The sequence below is a fragment of the Nilaparvata lugens genome, chromosome 14 (assembly GCF_014356525.2).
Source record: "Nilaparvata lugens isolate BPH chromosome 14, ASM1435652v1, whole genome shotgun sequence".
NCBI lineage: Eukaryota > Metazoa > Arthropoda > Insecta > Hemiptera > Delphacidae > Nilaparvata > Nilaparvata lugens.
This window is the reverse complement of record NC_052517.1, coordinates 11,275,223-11,296,739: the sequence shown is the minus strand read 5'-3', so window position 1 is coordinate 11,296,739 and position 21,517 is coordinate 11,275,223. Positions and strand designations below refer to the sequence as shown.

General features: G+C 36.3%; 3 protein-coding genes across 11 annotated transcripts in view; 1 reads left to right on the top strand and 2 right to left on the bottom strand.

Moving 5' to 3' along the window:
• The window catches only part of LOC111055620 (tripartite motif-containing protein 3), an 81,382-nt gene extending 80,894 nt beyond the window's left edge, over window positions 1-488 (bottom strand). The window contains exon 1 of one of the 2 annotated variants that reach the window (XM_039440749.1): window positions 4-488. The gene's annotated coding sequence lies outside the window, so the exon portion shown is untranslated. The remainder of the gene's footprint in view (window positions 1-3) is intronic. The other variant, XM_039440748.1, reaches the window with a different exon arrangement.
• Window positions 489-4,596: 4,108 nt separating this feature from the next.
• Window positions 4,597-21,517, bottom strand: part of LOC111058522 (gastrula zinc finger protein XlCGF57.1-like) — a 44,906-nt gene continuing 27,985 nt past the window's right edge. For 3 of the 8 annotated variants that reach the window (XM_039440739.1, XM_039440742.1, XM_039440746.1), the window contains 3 exons: window positions 21,103-21,185; window positions 18,934-19,084; window positions 4,598-8,036 (listed from right to left, as the gene is read on the bottom strand). In XM_039440739.1, the coding sequence (XP_039296673.1) occupies window positions 6,445-8,036; window positions 18,934-19,084; window positions 21,103-21,185 (1,826 nt within the window). In that variant the 3' untranslated portion in view covers window positions 4,598-6,444. Of the gene's footprint in view, window positions 8,037-18,933; window positions 19,085-21,102; window positions 21,186-21,517 lie in introns of all 8 variants that reach the window. The other 5 variants (XM_039440741.1, XM_039440743.1, XM_039440744.1 and 2 more) reach the window with 3 other exon arrangements.
• The window catches only part of LOC111058137 (sodium channel protein Nach), a 475,868-nt gene continuing 475,542 nt past the window's right edge, over window positions 21,192-21,517 (top strand). Inside the window, exon 1 of the mRNA XM_039440751.1 lies at window positions 21,192-21,381. Within this exon, the coding sequence (XP_039296685.1) occupies window positions 21,283-21,381 (99 nt within the window). The 5' untranslated portion in view covers window positions 21,192-21,282. The remainder of the gene's footprint in view (window positions 21,382-21,517) is intronic.

The following is a 21,517-nucleotide window of genomic DNA, read 5'->3' as shown; positions in this document are numbered from 1 at the left end:
TACCTTTCAGAGACTGATTTCCAGGCTTTCCCGAGCTTGCATTGTCGAATTATCACTTAAAGTTAAGTTATCTAACTTGCATTTTTGTTTTAAAACACTTAATAATGTCTAAATTCAATTGTTGCGTAAATAAATCCTTTGTTTCACTGGATTCACTGCAGTTACACACCAACAACAAACATATCAATACTTGAAATACAGCTGATAGCTGCAGGAGAAAAATGAACTAGCTCACCCTGGTGGTGAGAATTGGAACTAATCAGCTGATCAACAATAATGTGAGGTTATGTAATCAACAATGCTCTCATTAAATATTGATAAGTTGGCAAAATTAATATTAAGGGATTGAACAATATTCAAACTTTTCAATATTTGTTCAACTGAACGATCAACTCTATAAGAAACTCTAATAACTTAGAAATATGAAAACCGCTCTTACTCAACTATCAGCATTTATCTCGAAAACTCAAAGTTTAATCGCTTTTTACCACTTGAAACAATTTGTAGATTATGAAATTTTCTGCAAAATAAGTCTACATGGATTTTCTTGTAGGATTGATAATAAACGTGTTAATGGGCTAGTTAATTTAGAGATGTTCAAAACTTGAAAAAATTGTAACTTGTTTGTCAATGTTTACACTATCTAACGGTGAAATTAGCAACTAAAACTACATTAATCTGTCATGGCGGAGAATTTGAATTTTGAAAAAATAGTTTGAATCCCATTGGTGGCTTGGACGTTCGACCTTCACATCAAATCATCCATATAATAGGCAAATTCTCATGTGGACATCATCCGTTAATCTATTTCTATAATTTATTCACTCACTTCACTTCAAAAATAATAATTATAGCTTCATTCCTATCTCACCATCCACCAGCAAACTTCCAACTAGATCGGAGAAGAATGAGTATCATATTTATATACTGTAATTTTATCAAATACATCATGACTTGATGAAATTACGATAAGCAATCTGGCCTACAATATTGTAATTTCATAAAATCATAATGTAATTGATGTTATTATAGTTCTCTTACCCTTCTCTTCTCCGATCTAGATTTGTATCATAGATATTTTTGAATAGTAAATCAGAATACAAATCAATTATTGTAATGCGGAAGTGCAATAAAATGAGGAGTCAACATTGAGTGAAGACAATGAGGTGTTGAGAGAATAAGACGCTGATGTTGTCAATACCATTAGATTTCTTTCCACATAGAAATACAGTGGCATCGACAATATCAACGTCTTATCCTTTCAATTATGGAGATATACTACAACATCTCTTCCCATTCAATCAAATTTCAATTAGGTGTGTTGATTATTATGATAGCCTGAAGTTATGTAATCTAAATTCTTCTGTTTTGAATATTATTATACCTCATCCACTGAAAAAGACAGTGGGGTTAAAGACACAAAGCTTTTTGGTTCTCACACCAAATAAATTTGAAACAAATTAACATCATGGTTTCTTGAAGAAATGTATAAAACATAGTTTGATAACTTTTAATAATTTTATTTTATCTGTTAATGAGAAAGTTTTTCCTGGAAAAAATGTGGACGCCCATAATTTGATTTGCTTGGTATTTGTTTGCATGCTTAAACCAGCCACTGCTTCATTATTTATGTTTTTTCCTCAAAACAGTGCCAGTCTCAAGCCCGGATAAATAGGTGAGGGTTGAGGATATCAAAATAATTTATGTCCTCGTAAAGCAATATTACAGTTGGTACAATATTACTTTCACTATACTACTTATATACTCGTTTTACTACTACTACTACTACTACTAATTCCAAATGCTTTCATTCCTAACATTAGTGGCAGTTGCTTGCACAAGTTAATAAATACGCACATTTTTGTGTACACTATATTTTTTCTATGTTGAAACTATATCTGTACTAAGTAATGTAGTTGTGACGCATTGAATCGAAAGTTATGAAAATTTAAGACTTTGAAGTTTAAAACTCAAGATTGATTGTTGACTTGATTGTAGACACTTCATAACATTTGAAAAGTGTTCTGAAGATTGAAATTGAGTGCAAAAGACGGTTTCAAAACTTGAAGAAAGCAGGGCTACATAATCCCTGGATGAAGCTAGTGAGTTGGAGCGAAGATGAACGGAAAAACCAAGTTTATGAGAGACAAAGCAGGGGGTAAAAGCAGTATTGTACGACGCAAAACCAAAAAACAAGCTTTAAAAGTTTAGAATTGAAAACAACCTAATTAGGACAATCGACCAATACCTTTAAAAAATATGCAATGTATTCTAAAGATATAAATGAAGAAAGAATGACGATAAATAAGAACGAACAACAAGTCAGCTGATCAAAATAAAGTTGGCAGCGGAAGCGTGCCAAGATTCAAACACTGCCAGAGCGACTACTACGAAGAAGCTGATCAAGTGAAGAATGGACGGCAGACGAAATATAACACTCCTTATAAAACACAAGCATCCATGACCATGATATGACGCTTGCGCTCGGTATTGGATGGTAGTTTCATCAATATCCACTTGGTGTGACTGAAAAGTGGTCAAAAAACTATGTCTTGCATCTACAAGTTGGCTGACAATATATTTTGTATCAGCAATTCAAGTGTGATAAAATATTAACTAGTGACCCCTTGGGTTGGAGAACTTGCTGATAAACTGTTGTATTGTAATCTTTGAAACCAGCAACTTTTAATTATACAGTGTTGGTGAAAATCCAATCCCCAAGTTACATATGAAGCTGCTATGGGAGAACTTGAATTAGTGGAATAATGCATGAATATCGGGGGACCGAGCTTTGTTCTGGAGTGTAAAAGCATAGAAAATCTGTAACTGAAGTTTTAATCTATAGTTAATATTTATTTATTTTTCCAGTCATACAATATTAGTTTTACAGTTATATGAGGAGGAACAACAGGCTTATGGCCAAAACTGTCCCTTTTCAAATTTATACTACAGTCCAAATGAAAAATCTAGGTCAAGCTACTATCACTCATCAAAATAACAATTTATTCACACGTCAAAAAAACACATCATTAATAATATTACAAATAGATATACTATGAATTCGATTTAGAATGATACACTATGTTTGTTACATTATTTGTTAATATACTATGAACTATTCTTCACTAACAGCATCTAGTTACTATTTTGGACTTTCTCAAGTTAACATGTTTTCTAAAAAAAAGAACCGAAAATAAGTTTCTCTTGCTGATTTTTTCTTCTCATGAGATTAGTTGGATGATCCCACACTCATGCACTCGTTCACTCACTTCCATGGTATGGACAGAGGACAAAATTTCCAGCTGTTTTCCCAAGGACGTATTTATCCTTTTAATGTCCTTCAGCGAGTTATCCCAGGGTTGAGACCTAGTGCAAACGAATCTTCATATCATAAACCTACTTTGTTCCAAATTTTGTAAGAATTGTTAGAGCCATTTTCGAGATCCGGTCACATACAGATATATATATAAACATTCAAACATATAAACAGAAATTGCTCGTTTAATGGTATAGGATATTAATACCGGTATGCATCTAACGCTCTACAAACCAATGATGAGCAACAATTTTCACAATGTTAGAAGTTATAAGCCCTGAAATAGCAAAAATTTGGGAAAAATATTTCAACAATCTCACACTAATTTCAAGAGCTGATATAGCAAAAACTGTCAAGAATTTATCACAATTAAACTCCTCTGAACAACAACAAATGTATTGTAATAGAAAATTTGTATTGTTAGTCATATCAATTTAACACATTGTTCCCACGTTATAAGCTTGGAAGCAAAAAGCTAAAAAAGCAACTATTTACCATCTTCATCCCTTTAGCACAAAGTGTAGGGATGGGTACATTTGATATGCTTTTGTTCACCTTCTAACTAGTCCCAACAATGCTGCAAAAAAATTGTTGATCAACTTAGAACATTACCTCCAAATTCCTTTGCCTATTGGTCTGTTGTTGTAAAACTGGAGATTTCAGCTGCTGCAATAGTCAATACTAAAGCTGCTGCAACAGTCATAGGGAAATGCATAGAAGTAGGAAATTATAGGCTACATCAAATTGAGAAGAATCTAATGTTCTTCATGGTTACAATCAGCATGGATGTTTTTAATTGACTTTCAAAAAATTATAAGAGCAAAAATAACAAAAAAATGCAGGTGTGTTTTTACCAAAAGTGTTACATCCTCAAAACCGGATATCTTGAGAATTATGAAAGATACTGTATAGAAAAAGTTTTGGGATGAATATTGTTGGAAATTAATGTAAGTTTGAATTTTGTATAGAACAGTCACGTCCCTAAAATACATTTTTAGGTAGTTTTTGATTTATATACAAGAAACCAAAAAATGGTACCTTTGAGCCACACCCTTTGAGCCCACCTCCTTATCATAAGTGTTTACGAGTTTGTGTTTTTTGAATAGTTCCAAATTTCTTAAATAACTCAATATTATTCATTAAAAGTGGTAATTGAGTGGAATATTTCTAATTAATTTATCATTTTAAGCCATCTAAATTCAAAATTTATAGTTTTAATGTTTATTTTGCACCAAAATTTTATAAAAATTGTACACGTGAAATTCTAACCTTATCTTGGACTTTGTCATCTATAAATTTGGAAGAAAAATAGCACAAGGACTGCCTTATTATTTTATCTTTCAATGTTATTACATAAGTGTTATTTGCATTGTAAATAAATAAATAAAATAAATAAATAAGGGGCAGGGATGGGGACTTTCGAATTGTTTACTTCCTTACCACCCTTAACAGAACTGCACGGTCACAAATTGTCTTACAAACTTTTCCTTCTTTACCCTTCTTTGAGTATTATCATTACCTGGACTACAAGTTAATGATGAATGTTTGTACAATATGAACAATAGCATGATATTATTATAACTAACTTTACACTTTCATTTCTTAGTTATTTTTCAATCCATATGAATATTGTGAGTCATATAACTCTCAATTGAAAAATAATAAACGAAGGCTATTCAACCTTCTTTAGCAAATATAATATTGGAATGTCTTTTTTCTTTAGGGCTACTCTCAAATATGAATAAAATTTAGAAATTAAAGTACCCTTTTGAAATTGTCCAATCATGGCATTTTCAGCAATATAATGACATTATCAGGTCTGATTCATTGTCATGTCATGATTTAACAATTTTAAAAGGTTAATGGATTTCTAATTTCCATTTATATTTGAAATGTGTATGCTAGTAATAGTATAATCAACTAATTAGATGACTAATAAAATGCAAGATATAGAACAGTATGAAATATTTGGGCATTTGTCTCGATAACATGGAAAAACATGTACTGATAATTCACAAGAGGATAATAAGTTCAGGAATTTTATGCATTAACAAGGCTGGCACCCATTTGCAACACAGTGAATTTAAAATCGACTAATTCTGCCACTATATAGACACATATATCATATGGAATACATTCACTCACTCACTCATACATTCATAATCAGCAGAACTAAAAATCTACTGGACCAAATAAGTTAAAATTTGGCTTGTATGTTCAGTTGGCCATCTAGAGACGCATTGAGAACAGATTTTACAATTTTTCAAGACACAAAATCTGCACTTTCTCACCTTTTTCAAGAACCAATTGGCCAAAAATTCTAAAACTTGGTACACAGGCTCAGATGAGATATAAATATGTGTTGTATTGGATGTTAAGTTATGCATAAAGATAAGACGCCTGAGTTCTATCCAAGATCAGAAAATTTATTGTGAGACATTTTCAGCTAAAGTTTTCCTTCAATGGAAATTGATGTGACTTTTTTAAATATTTCAATGCTAAGTACAAAATTTCAAGCAAATCATCAGATTATTATTATTCTGGTTTTGTTCATGAATGTAACAATTACTATATTCAATAGATTGCATATTTGTATATAAAAAATAATAAGGCAAACCAAACCTTAACACAGATCCAGCAAAATGAGGAGAGCAAGCATCTACTTCAACTATGTTATTACTTGACCAATAACTATGCTATTGTTTCTAAAATTATAGGCTACAATGAATTGAATAAGTTAGAGTGATTAAAAATACAGATTGTGTTTTGAAATTCTTAGCTAGAAGTTGATTCACAAACTTGTGTTCTAATATGTGATTTCACATTACCAAACTCAGCACTTTTTAGTCACAAAGCTGGAAGTTGAAAGGTTTTTCTCCAGTATGTGTTCTGGTATGTTCTTTCAAATGACCTAACTGAACACTTTTGTAGTCACAAGTATCACAGCTGAAAGGTTTTTCTAAAGTATGTGTTCTGATATGTTCTTTCAAATGACCTAACCTAGCACTTTTGTAGTCACAAATATTGCAGCTGAAAGGTTTTTCTGCAGTATGTGTTTTGATATGTTCTTTTAAAGTATCTAACCTAGCACTTTTGTAGTCGCAAGTATCACAGCTGAAAGGTTTTTCTCAAGTATGTGTTTTGATATGTTTTTTCAAATTACCTAACCAAGCACTTTTGTAGTCACAAAACTCGCAGCTGAAAGGTTTTTCTGCTGTATGAGTTCTGATATGTGCTTTCAAATTACCTAACCTAGCACTTTTGTAGTCACAAATATTGCAGCTGAAAGGTTTTTCCCCACAATGTGTTTTGATATGTTCTTTCAACGTATCTAACCTAGCGCTTTTGTAGTCACAAATATTGCAGTTGAAAGGTTTCTCCCCAGTATGTGTTTTGATATGTTTTTTCAAAGTATCTAACCTAGCACTTTTGTAGTCACAAATATCGCAGCTGAAAGGTTTTTCTCCAGTATGTGTTCTGATATGTTCTTTCAAATTACCTGAACGAATACTTTTGTAGTCACAAAACTCGCAGCTGAAAGGTTTTTCTGCTTTATGAGTTCTGATATGTGATTTTAAATTACCTAAACAACCACTTTTGTAGTCACAAATATTGCAGCTGAAAGGTTTTTCCCCAGTATGTGTTTTGATATGTTCTTTCAAAGTATCTAGCCTAGCACTTTTGTAGTCACAAATATCGCAGCTGAAAGGTTTTTCTGCTGTATGAGTTCTGATATGTGCTTTCAAATTACCTAACCAAGCACTTTTGTAGTCACAAATATCACAGCTGAAAGGTTTTTCCCCAGTATGTGTTTTGATATGTTCTTTCAAAGTATCTAACCTAGCACTTTTGTAGCCACAAATATCGCAGCTGAAAGGTTTTTCCTCAGTATGTGTTTTGATATGTTCTTTCAAAGTATCTAACCTAGCACTTTTGAAGTCACAAAACTTGCAGCTGAAAGGTTTTTTTCCAGTATGTGTTTTGATATGTTTTTTCAAATTACCTAACCAAGCACTTTTGTAGTCACAAAACTTGCAGCTGAAAGGTTTTTCTGCTGTATGAGTTCTGACATGTGCTTTCAAATTACCTAACCAAGCACTTTTGTAGTCACAAGTATCACAGCTGAGAGGTTTTTCCCCAGTATGTGTTTTGATATGTTCTTTTAAAGTATCTAACCTAGCGCTTTTGTAGTCACAAATATCGCAGCTGAAAGGTTTTTCTTCAGTATGTGTTTTGATATGTTCTTTTAAAGTATCTAACCTAGCACTTCTGTAGTCACAAAAATTGCAGCTGAAAGGTTTTTCTCCAGTATGTGTTCTAATATGTGCTTTCAAATGACCTAACTGAGCACTTTTGTAGTCACAAAACTCGCAGCTGAAAGGTTTCTCTGATGTATGAGTTCTGATATGTGCTTTCAAATTACCTATTACAGCACTTTTGAAGTCACAAAACTCGCATCTGAAAGGTTTTTTCCCAGTGTGTTTTCTAATGTGTCTCTTCAAATCAGTGAAACTTGATGTTTTATAGCTACAGTGAGCACAGTTGTAGAGCTTGGTATTTTTGCCAGCTACAGATGAATCAGTGCACTTTTCCACTGGAGAAATTGCATTCTTATTCAGTCCACCCACTTCTGTTGCATAGTCTCGGCCAGATGTGCTGCAGTTTGAAGGCCACATCTCTGGTTCACTCTTCAGTGCACTTCCTTCAGTCTCTTGCTCATCTGCAATCACCAATAATGAAACTTGTATATTATGAAAACAGAATATTATATAGTGACATTCACGTTATGAAATGAGTGGAAATGATAGGACAATGATCTGACAATTTTGTGTCACAACCGCCTTCTTTTGTAGGTAAATCTGATTCAAGTCCTCCCAGTATATTTGATATAAGTTAATATTCAATTTTGAATATAGCTAATAATATCATAATATATAGAATGTTGTAGAAGTAGTGTCAAACATTTTAGGGTATTGTACCTGCATGATAGGAGACTACAAATGTTGTATTTGAGGTGTCCAAAACTCAACTTGTAAATTTTCTGTAAAGTGAACGGTTTTTGTGAAATTTGCAATCAAAAACCTGAAATGGCCGCAATTTTGAACATTTACATCAAAAAGTTTTTTTTTGAAGTTCAGTCTTTATAGCATGAATATTAATTTATTTTTCTTTCAGCTCAATCATCTGATTGGTTGGCAGCCTTCCATCTAAATCTGTCCATTGCTACTCTCTTCCATTGTACATAGCTCATAGCACCCAGATCCTTCGTCATTTGTTTGAAATACTGTAGCCGGGGTCTCCCATGACCCCTTTGTCCATCAACTGTACCTTCCAGAATACTTGACTTGAATGCTTCCTGTCTTATAATTCATGTCTAATTTCAGATTAATACAACATTTCGTTCTTGAGAAAAAAAATCCTGAGTGAAAAAAAAACAAAATGGCAGCTATACGGATAACCACTGAGTTTTGGACACTTCAAATATGACATTTGTAGTATCCTATCATCCAGGTACAATACCCTAAAATTTTCGACACTACTTCAGAAACACCCTGTATATCTTATCTGTCAAGAGTATATTTTGTCATGATTCAATTATACGGTCATATACATATTTTATCAGTCTCTAAATTTAGTGAATTGGAGTGCTGTCATGGAAAAGTCAAATGCAAGTGATATATTCGAATCCTTCCTCAATACAGTTTTATATTATTTCAATCTAACTATCCCTAGAAAGACCTGTAGAAAAAAAGTTTCCCAAGTTAATAATAGAAAGAATTTCAAATGTAAGGCTGACTGGTACACACCTGAACTTAGTAAGATTAAGATTCTACTCACTCTCTTACATGAAAACTTTCGAAAACACTTTAAGATGCAGAGCACTGTACAGAAATTCATTGGATGAAGCCAAGAGGGATTCTGTTGCATTAATCATTGAATCTTCTAATAACAAATGTAAGAAAGCATGGTAAATTATCAAAACTTTATCCTTCAACAAGAATGTCTGTGAACTTATCTACTCCTGAACCAAACAAACTTAATAATTATTTCATTCAGTCAGTAGATGATGTGCACGAGAAGATAGACAAGCCATCAATTACAGCCAGTGCATTGCTCAATGATAATGTAAATAAAGTGCAAAATAGCTTATTCTTTTTTCATGAGGTGAGTCAAGAGATGATTTTTAAAGTGGTTCATAATCTTAAAGTTTCGAAGAGTGAAGATTTCTATGGTCTATCAAGCTGCCTTCTCAAAACTATTGCTCACTCTGTAGTGCCAGTACTGACCATTTGTATAAACAGGTGTATTACACAGGGTGTTTTCCCCGATGTATTAAAAGTCTCCAAAGTTGTTCCCGTTCATAAGAAGGGCTCATAAGAGGAACCTTCCAGTTATAGACCCATCCAAATAGTACCTGTCTTCTCCAAGGTTCTGGAGATTGTCATGTATATACTATTAGCATGACCTATTCCACCCTCTAGGTTTCCTAATAATTGCGAAGTATTGCTACGACGCGGACTAGCTACAGTCGGATATGGGTCGGGGTCAGTAGCCGTACTGACAGGTGGAGATACTGGACCTACACTTCTCCCTCTATCCTGATTCTTTACCCTCTGCTTCTTTCGCGAGATTTTTACTTTCAGGGGAAGAGTGTTTGCCCGTGCCGTTGCTGGCCGATTCGGCCCTCGGCCTTTGGAATACAGGGTGGGTGTTAAGGGAGATTAAGATAACCCTATACAAGGAGACGGATCTGACTATCAGATCCCTACCAATAATTCTATGTATAAAGGTAGTACGCAATCTGAACCAACTGCGAATTGACGGCGAGCAAGCTGTACCTGCAAGCCCGGGATGTAGGTTTTCAATGGGGTTTAAGGTGAGAGCTATAGAGAATAGGGTGCAGGGTATGAGGTATACGGTATAAGGTATAGGGAACAGAGAATCAATAATAAGATTATTATTCTCTACAGCAAATAAATGTCTGCTCAATAATCCGCAATCTGAGAATTGCGCTCTAGCTCTCAGCAAGCTGGACCTGCTAGCTAAATACAGTATATCAATTTCAATTATGTGGTAATTGAAATTTAGAGAATAAGGTTTTAGGTGTAGGATTTCTGAATCGCGAGCCTGCAGCTGCGAAAGGATTTTCAGCAATTCTGAAACTGCTAAACAGGATTTCAGCGCTAATCTGATGACTGCGCGCCGGCTATTAAGGGCCAATCTGTGACTGCCCTTAAGGGTATGGGAATCACTCTCAATCGTCCGAAACGCTTTTAAATTAATAGTCAGTATGTCGACTATTATGAGAGGATAGAAAAGATTTTTCACAGACACAGTCTGTAGAATAATATCGGGAAGACAACAGTCTGTCGTTGTCAGGGTCGGAAAGGATTTTTCCAGGATTTTCCGCAAGGAAAATATCGAGTCAGAGACTCCTAATTCAGGAAAAGATTTCAATAGACTTTTCCAAGTAATTGCCAGTCTAAGGACTACCACAAGATCGATCTCTAATTTGCAACTGAGATCACAGGAAAATTCGTGAATTTTCCACAGGGAAAACCAGCAAATAATATTTGCTATTAAAGAAGACAGGTTTCTCAGAATTTTAGAAAGGATTCGCGGGTCTGAAAACCCGCGACTAGGACGATCTCGAATCTGGAACTGAGATCAGGAAGGATTTTAACACGGGAAGAATTAAGAGAAAGGATGCCGCAGTCTAGAAACTTCGGCGAGGGAGTCCTCAAGCTGTACCTGAGAGCTAGAAGGATTTTAGAATAGGGAAAGTGAAGAGAAAGAAAGGGAATGGACGTCGCAGTCTAGAAACTTCGACAAGGACGAACTCAAGCTGCACCTGAGTTCTCTAGGAAAAGGATTGGACTTTTCCTACTTGGAATTACAGCAAGTCAGAAACTGCTAAGAAAAGTTAAAATACTGGGCCACTCTATAGTATGAAAACTAAGCAAGGAAAACTTACCATAAATGATAATAATCTCTCTACAAGGATAAAAATTAATCGAGAAAACTTTTCTCAAAAGGAACAGGGATTTTCCCACAAGAATAAAAATTAATTGAGAAAAACTATTCTTAAAAAGGACAGGGTTTTCCCTACAAGAATAAAAACTCAATGGAGAAAAATTACTCTTTAAACTAAAGGCCACCTTACTACAGAGAAGGAAAAATATACGGACTACCAGTCCTGACATACAATTACCTGAAATGACGTGGATACTGATACGGAGAATAGCGAACCGATTCCCACTTCCCGTATTATAATTAAAAACGTCGTGAAGCGACAGAGTCGAGGCTTATAAATTAAGTACTCAAAAATAATCCGCTATAAGAGCTTAGCTAAATTTCCCCACTCAACTATTTGAAACACAAACTTGAGATCCCTTACAGGTTTCAAAACCAAGGATAACTCGATCACCCCCGGTGATATGAATTTAGGAAAAATAACCAACAAGAAAGAAAATCCCCCAGGAAGTTCTATCTTCAAATACAGTCGGCAATTCGACATACAATATTCCATTCACTAAAATACAGAATGGAATATTAACCCTCTAGTACACCACTATTAGGAGCGCCGCTCGGAACGCAGCCGTACACGAACCCGTTCACCGAACAACTGCCTTCTCCCTGGTCTTCTTGGAGCTGCACCGGGTCGCTGAAAATTAGGAGGCCGGGGGAAAAGAGCTTCCTGACCAATGAGAGTCTGAAAAGACGATCACGCCACTAGTCATGTGACGGGGTTTTGACTCAGCTGCTACTGATGTTAAAGGTGCAGCAAATGATGACAATGATAGTAATTGCTACACTAATTCAGGCCGGTAAACAACATTTCTATTCCAGAAATTTCATGAAGAGCGATACCGACTCAACTCGGTAGCCGAGTGGTAAACAAGATCTGGAAATATCTGGTTAGATGAATCCGCTGCTGATGATTTAAAGGGGTTGACGGCGATGGTGATAATGCATACACTACTGCAAGTCTAACAAAATATATCCGGCAGTCGATCCAATTCTAATTCTAAAATAGAATAAATTCGCTAAATTATGCATTAGTCGACGGCTCTCCATCCGTCACAAAAATTCACTTTGTGACACCCCACTCCTACTAAGGATGGGGGGGGGGTTGGCGATGAGAAGAAAATACAGCATCCGAGGTACCGGTTGACTCAGTGTTGAACCCATGATCACACACCTGAAGTACAGCACTCAAGAATGTCAAGCTGAAAAGAAGAATAATTAGTGCAGTAGGTCAGGCTTCCCAAGCCACAAGATAAGCATGACCTAACGCTGAAAAAGAAACAACCTGTTGCTCCAACTATTATAACTGCAATTAGCAATAGACCTCATCGCTTGTTATCTCCCGATAACACCGATAACGACAGCCCCTGGTTGGCAGCAGCTGAATAATAATCTGAAAGAAAAGGAAAAGTAAAACGGCGCAGCACCTGTGAAGAATGAAAAGAAAAAGGAGAAAAAGATAAAAGAAGAAAAAAGAACCATTCACCCCTCATACGTGACACATTACAGATCTACCTAATCAATACAGTACTGTTTCTACACTCGAGCGCCTTGAAACGCGGCAACCTGCTCCATACATCAGCAATACTACCTATTTCTTTCGCTCTTCTCCGTCGGCCCCTATACTGTAGCAAATTTTGAGATACAAGACTTAGACATCTCTTCACGCTTTAAGCTACCTGTTACTCCATTATCTACTATACTAGGTTCCCACTCTACAATTCTATTACGCATTTGAATATTCATATTATGATGCTTCATAAATGACATACCCAATGACACATCGTGGGAAAGCCCCTCTACAACTACCGGTTGAAATGAAACTAAAATATTTTCTACTTTTAAATTAGTTATAATTTTTGTGGAAAAATTATTATACTTCCCATTGGATAATATTTCATGGTGACTACAATTTTCTTTTCTAACACACCCTACTTGCTCTAACACTTTAAGAGCTTTTCCACTAATACAGGATACCTCTACTCCCATATCTAATAGTGCAATAAATTTTTGCCCTGCAATTTCTACATCAATAAAAATGCGCTCATCCCCCAACTTTGACCTCGTACTTAAAACACGTGATAACTTCACTACAGCGATTCCTGATATCTTATTGGTTTGTGAGACACATTTACAATAATCAAAAATTTCTTTACACTTTTGACAACTAGAAATTTCGGGACAATTCGACTTCCAATGCCCTATTCTATTACAATTCCAACACTTGAGCTCTTGGATTTCTCCTACCCTATTTTCTCGCGTTTTCGGTGCGGCTTTAGACTGAAAATCACTCCGTTTTTCTCCATCATTTTTCGTGTTTTTCAGAGATAACCTCCCGTTTTTCTCTTCGGCACGAATCGCCTCATACTCTCTGGTTACATCTAACAACTCATCTACATTTTTAACCCCTACACTACGAACATATAATTTATACCTCGGTAATAAATTTAAATACAATCTTTGAAGCATCCTATCCCCCTCATAACTACCTAACCGTCTCATTAAGGTAAGCAAGGCTTCGGCATACTCATCAGCCGGTTCGCCCTCCCTCTGCTTCCTTGCAATGATCTGACTCTCAAGGTCGTTACTATAAGAATGAGGATAATAACGGAGTTTAAATGCCTCTACAAAATCAGTCCACGTCCTCCACTGGGAGCGACGATTCCGCATCCAAAGTAGGGCCCCTCCCTCCATCAGCTCCGGCAGGGCTATAAGAGATTGCTCCCCAGAGATCCCATATGCGCCCTGGAGTTCCGCGAGCCTCTCGATGAAACTGGGAGCATCTGATACACCATCAAAATGTAAATTCCAACTTCTTACCTTGTCGCAGACTTCTCCCTGACTATACGTGCCTGAAGAGCGGGTCAGTGCCGGCTCTGTACCTGGTTGAGAGGCAGCAGCGGTCCGGGATCGAAGGTGCTCGACCATCCTCCTCCTCAGCTCCTTCACAGTCCCCGCTGCCGACAGGCCGAGACTCTCTAGGTAGCCGACCGCTTCCTCCTTATTCAGCCGATACACCCACGACACTCTGGGGTCGGCTTCGCGTTCCGCGAGGTCCTCCCGGCGGACCGCCTGTACGACTTCATCATCCTGATGAGTAGTCTCTTCTCCGTGTACACTCATCGCGGATTGGGATTCACCTAAACCCTCTTCGCGATTTTCTTGGGCGCCAGACGTCTTAGCCCCACGTTGGGCGCCAGTTTTATTAGCATGACCTATTCCACCCTCTAGGTTTCCTAATAATTGCGAAGTATTGCTACGACGCGGACTAGCTACAGTCGGATATGGGTCGGGGTCAGTAGCCGTACTGACAGGTGGAGATACTGGACCTACACTTCTCCCTCTATCCTGATTCTTTACCCTCTGCTTCTTTCGCGAGATTTTTACTTTCAGGGGAAGAGTGTTTGCCCGTGCCGTTGCTGGCCGATTCGGCCCTCGGCCTTTGGAATACAGGGTGGGTGTTAAGGGAGATTAAGATAACCCTATACAAGGAGACGGATCTGACTATCAGATCCCTACCAATAATTCTATGTATAAAGGTAGTACGCAATCTGAACCAACTGCGAATTGACGGCGAGCAAGCTGTACCTGCAAGCCCGGGATGTAGGTTTTCAATGGGGTTTAAGGTGAGAGCTATAGAGAATAGGGTGCAGGGTATGAGGTATACGGTATAAGGTATAGGGAACAGAGAATCAATAATAAGATTATTATTCTCTACAGCAAATAAATGTCTACTCAATAATCCGCAATCTGAGAATTGCGCTCTAGCTCTCAGCAAGCTGGACCTGCTAGCTAAATACAGTATATCAATTCCAATTATGTGGTAATTGAAATTTAGAGAATAAGGTTTTAGGTGTAGGATTTCTGAATCGCGAGCCTGCAGCTGCGAAAGGATTTTCAGCAATTCTGAAACTGCTAAACAGGATTTCCGCGCTAATCTGATGACTGCGCGCCGGCTATTAAGGGCCAATCTGTGACTGCCCTTAAGGGTATGGGAATCACTCTCAATCGTCCGAAACGCTTTTAAATTAATAGTCAGTATGTCGACTATTATGAGAGGATAGAAAAGATTTTTCACAGACACAGTCTGTAGAATAATATCGGGAAGACAACAGTCTGTCGTTGTCAGGGTCGGAAAGGATTTTTCCAGGATTTTCCGCAAGGAAAATATCGAGTCAGAGACTCCTAATTCAGGAAAAGATTTCAATAGACTTTTCCAAGTAATTGCCAGTCTAAGGACTACCACAAGATCGATCTCTAATTTGCAACTGAGATCACAGGAAAATTCGTGAATTTTCCACAGGGAAAACCAGCAAATAATATTTGCTATTAAAGAAGACAGGTTTCTCAGAATTTTAGAAAGGATTCGCGGGTCTGAAAACCCGCGACTAGGACGATCTCGAATCTGGAACTGAGATCAGGAAGGATTTTAACACGGGAAGAATTAAGAGAAAGGATGCCGCAGTCTAGAAACTTCGGCGAGGGAGTCCTCAAGCTGTACCTGAGAGCTAGAAGGATTTTAGAATAGGGAAAGTGAAGAGAAAGAAAGGGAATGGACGTCGCAGTCTAGAAACTTCGACAAGGACGAACTCAAGCTGCACCTGAGTTCTCTAGGAAAAGGATTGGACTTTTCCTACTTGGAATTACAGCAAGTCAGAAACTGCTAAGAAAAGTTAAAATACTGGGCCACTCTATAGTATGAAAACTAAGCAAGGAAAACTTACCATAAATGATAATAATCTCTCTACAAGGATAAAAATTAATCGAGAAAACTTTTCTCAAAAGGAACAGGGATTTTCCCACAAGAATAAAAATTAATTGAGAAAAACTATTCTTAAAAAGGACAGGGTTTTCCCTACAAGAATAAAAACTCAATGGAGAAAAATTACTCTTTAAACTAAAGGCCACCTTACTACAGAGAAGGAAAAATATACGGACTACCAGTCCTGACATACAATTACCTGAAATGATGTGGATACTGATACGGAGAATAGCGAACCGATTCCCACTTCCCGTATTATAATTAAAAACGTCGTGAAGCGACAGAGTCGAGGCTTATAAATTAAGTACTCAAAAATAATCCGCTTTAAGAGCCTAGCTAAATTTCCCCACTCAACTATTTGAAACACAAACTTGAGATCCCTTACAGGTTTCAAAACCAAGGATAACTCGATCACCCCCGGTGATACGAATTTAGGAAAAATAACCAACAAGAAAGAAAATCCCCCAGGAAGTTCTATCTTCAAATACAGTCGGCAATTCGACATACAATATTCCATTCACTAAAATACAGAATGGAATATTAACCCTCTAGTACACCACTATTAGGAGCGCCGCTCGGAACGCAGCCGTACACGAACCCGTTCACCGAACAACTGCCTTCTCCCTGGTCTTCTTGGAGCTGCACCGGGTCGCTGAAAATTAGGAGGCCGGGGGAAAAGAGCTTCCTGACCAATGAGAGTCTGAAAAGACGATCACGCCACTGGTCATGTGACGGGGTTTTGACTCAGCTGCTCCTGATGTTAAAGGTGCAGCAAATGATGACAATGATAGTAATTGCTACACTAATTCAGGCCGGTAAACAACATTTCTATTCCAGAAATTTCATGAAGAGCGATACCGACTCAACTCGGTAGCCGAGTGGTAAACAAGATCTGGAAATATCTGGTTAGATGAATCCGCTGCTGATGATTTAAAGGGGTTGACGGCGATGGTGATAATGCATACACTACTGCAAGTCTAACAAAATATATCCGGCAGTCGATCCAATTCTAATTCTAAAATAGAATAAATTCGCTAAATTATGCATTAGTCGACGGCTCTCCATCCGTCACAAAAATTCACTTTGTGACAATACAGGTGTATGAATACTTAGTAAATCTTGGGGTACTGTCTGAGTATCAATTTGGTTTTGTGAAGGGAAGATCCACTACTGACGCCTTTGATGCACTAATAAAATTTGTAATTGAGTCTTTTGAAAACAGATGCTTTGCTCAGGCTGCATTCTGTGACCTGAGCAAGGCATTTGACTGCGTGAATCATGATATTTTGCTTGAAAAATTAGCTTATTATGGAGTCAGTGGAAGGAGCCTTAGTCTTTTAGATCGTACCTTGGCGATCGCCAGCAAGTTGTTTGTGTAGGAAATGAGAGATCCGATCTTGCTAAAGTAAAGTACGGTGTCCCCCAAGGATCAATATTGGGACCACTCCTCTTTGTATTGATGATAAATGATCTTCCTCTCACAATCAACAGCAAGACTGTGTTGTATGCTGATGACACTACTTTTCTTAATTCTCATTCAGATGTACACACTTTACATAACATGACAGCTGATACCTTGGCGGAGGCTTCCAAGTGGTTCACAGCGAATGGCTTTAAACTAAACGAGGATAAAACTCAGCTTATGACATTTAGTCTCAGGGACTATACACACAACAATAACAATAGTTTAAAGTTTTTGGGCTTAATGTTTGATCACAGGTTGACCTGGGAACCCCACATAAATTTCGTTTCTGCTAGGTTATCTAGGGTTATCTATCTGTTAAGGCAGTTGAAGAATCTTGTACCGGAAAAATACCTCAGAAACTCATATTTTGCTTTTTTCCAAAGCATAATTTCATACGGAATTTTAGTATATGGAAACAGCTGCCACATCAATAAGGTCTTGCTTTTGCAGAAAAAGGCTATTAGAATATTGACCGGTGCAGGGTATCTAGATCACTGTCGACCTCTTTTCAAAAAAACAAAAATATTGGCTGTCATAAATCTCTATATATTTCAAGTAATCATGCACACTAGAAAAAATCTCCATAGCTTGAATGAAAGATCCAATATTCATGCTGATAACACCAGGAAAATTGACCTCATTGATATTCCATATCAACGTCTTGTCATAAGCATGAAACACTATGACAGCATAGGCTTGAGAATGTACAATAAGTTGCCATTGGATATGAAATGTTGTGAAAATTTTGTTATTTTTAAAAAATTACTTTTTGAGTGGCTGGTTTTAAGACCTTTCTATTGTTTGACAGAGTTTTTCGATTCTACTTTATGTAATTTATTCTACTTTGTGACTTTAAACTATTGCTTTGACTCTATTATTTTGTAATTATTGTATTACTATGACTTTGTCAATTACCTATATTGGTCTACGACAATAAAATCTATTTATTTATTTATTATACATATTGTTACTGTAATGAAATATTTGGATGGTATATTGAATTTCTTCACAGCCAATGGTGATAATTCTCCATAGTGATAATGAATTGATTAATAGAGGTAATTAATGAAATTGAAGAAGTTTAAATCTGTAGCATGTTGTAGACAAACATTATTAGATTGATTCATGTATTTTTATGGAATATTCTGAACACATTACATCTAACACACTACAAATTTGTTCTGTACATGTGCATGGTTGACATGTGGCAGACAGCCCATTCAGGAGTAGCATTTACACAGGAGTTCCACTCCCAAGCATCAAACCACTTCATGTAAGGAAGCTGGCCACAATCTAATCACCCAAGCAAGGAGTGTAGACCCTGGTCAATCAAGAATCGGGTAGTAATAGAATGCATCTCACCATATGCCTCCTCTTTGATGAAGATCATGTTGTAGCCAGGGATTAGATAATGCTGTCGGCTGCATTCATCTTCCACTGCAGCTGGCTGTTGGCTGCTATCATCCTCCTCCTCCTCCTCCTCCTCCTCCTTTTTAACAGTAACTGTCGCCATCTGCAACACATACACAATCAATGCCAGGACTTGTATTATTATTATTATAGACTACATTATTCAGTGTTTTATGAGAGTGATAATTTTAGATGTTTAACAGACTGTATTGTAGAAGGGTCCATACAACAGTAGGGGAATAGCTTTTTCATGATGTGAAATGAGAAGTGTAGGAATAAGAAGTGGTATTTGCAGAAAATATATATTGCAATTGTTTTGTTGAATAATTATATTTCTATATTGTTAAAAACGTCTGTCAAAGTTGTGGATCTGCAAAAGGATAGCACTATCTGCATTTTCAAATAGACAAGGACAGCAACATCAATGTTAATCAAATATTATCATTATAACATGGACCTCACCATAGCAGGACATGGTTGTAGAAGGGTTGTAATGACCGTAGGTGAATAGCCATTTTATTTATGACATAAGATAAGAATATGAAGGAATAAAAAGTGATATCCACCCAAAAGCTCTATTGCAAAAATCCAATAGCCTACATTTAACTACAGAGTGATTGTCTAATATTGTTACCCAGTTTTTGAATAATATATAAACAGAAATTCAGATGTCAAGAAACTGGTTAACTCCAATTTTGCATAAGCATTCTTTATTTTTAAAAGATGATTGTGGGCCTTTTTTCATTTTGTACCTGGTCATATGGGACATATATATGAATCATATATTTATCTCATATTGATCAGGATTTTAGAGTTTTAAAATTAAAAAAGTTCAATGAACAGTGTTTTGTTTTTGAAAACAGTCTTTGTCATCACAGAAAGATTGTTTATTTCATTTGATGTCAAAATTAACGTAGCTTCTCTTTTGTTTCTAATAACAAACATGCCGCATGTGCGACAGATAAAAATATGTACTTGAAATGGCTTTCATGTTTGGCATTGACTGAGTTTATATTTAATACCCAAAATTTAACTTTTGGTGGGAGAGCTCGTTCGTTAGGACTGTGAGTTAAGTCCGGCTGATCCAGTGAAAGAGGCTAGATTTCGTTTCGTTTTATAATACAGTTATTCTGTCACAAATCGGGCAGTTTAAAAATAATTGTATTGTTGGGGGAGACGGGTTCTGAGCCTATTAATTGGATCAGTTAATATTTGTTTGTTCTTTTGAATTACTAGAGTCGGATTAAACCAGTGGATGCCAAAGGGGGAAGCCATTTCAAAAAGGTAGGTGACTACTAAATCATTGTTCTTAAAATTTTCATAACCACAAAGATTGAATCATCATTAGCTGCAAGCGAGTGTTTTCCCCATAAAATTCATATCAATAATGTTTTTATAATAAAATTAATCTTGTTTTGTTTGAATGTATATATATATATATATATATATATATATATATAATATATATATATATATATATGTTAAAGATTCATTAATTAAAGTTCTAGTTATTCTGTTCTCTTTTGTTATAATAGTTTTTCCCCTCACATAATTGGTGAAGGCACATTGTGCTTACAATTTTTATTGATCCATTAATATAGTAATATTGATAATAAAACAAATTTATCAATTTTTGATATCATGTCCACATTGGATGAAAAGCCCATCCAAAAGTATTTATATTGTAAAATATCACCATTTTGAATAAATAATAGTGCAAGTAACTCAGCTATAAAATGAATTCAATCCATTTGTGCTTTTAACAGTTTCTTGCAGAGCACAGGTAACACCTGCTCCTGAATAAATAAAATATGAATATATATATTGTGTGGAAAACCGGTTTCCACCATGACTTATTGAGACATGAAAGACTTGAGTTGAAATAGTTGAAACAGATCCTTCAAAAATTGGTGACAGATTCTATATAGAACGCAAAAACAACACAATCAAAAGACACAAGAGTCAAAAGTGTTGTTGGAAGCCTACAGTGAAAATATGTATGGTACACAACAGTTGACAAGATTCTACTCAACAAATGGAAATTCGAAATAATCTCAATTACAGTTTATAAGCAAATGAGAATGACTTTTAATAATTTTCAAACAGACACACTCCTCTTACCTGGTATGGACATAACTTCTGTTGAATGCAGCCTTCAAATGAATCCTCCAACCTTACTAATACTACTTTGGCTATTCTACCACCTGAAATACAAACAAGCACATGATATTTACTCCAGTGTTATAAACAGAGTCAACACAAAATTAAGGGAATTTAGTAAATTGAATGTAAATTTAGTAGATGAGGATATTTTTGGTAAGTCAAGAGAAAAGGCCGGGAAGAGAACATAAGAGGAATGTAAAAGGTCAAGGAGAGGCAGAGGAGGAGGAGGAGGAGAAGGTGGAAGAGGATGATGTAGAGGGTGGAGATGATAAGGTGAGGAGGAGAAGGTGGAAGAGGATGATGTAGAGGGTGGAGATGATAAGGTGAGGAGGAAGAAGGAGTCAGAGATAGAAAACCAGGAGGAGAATAAGGA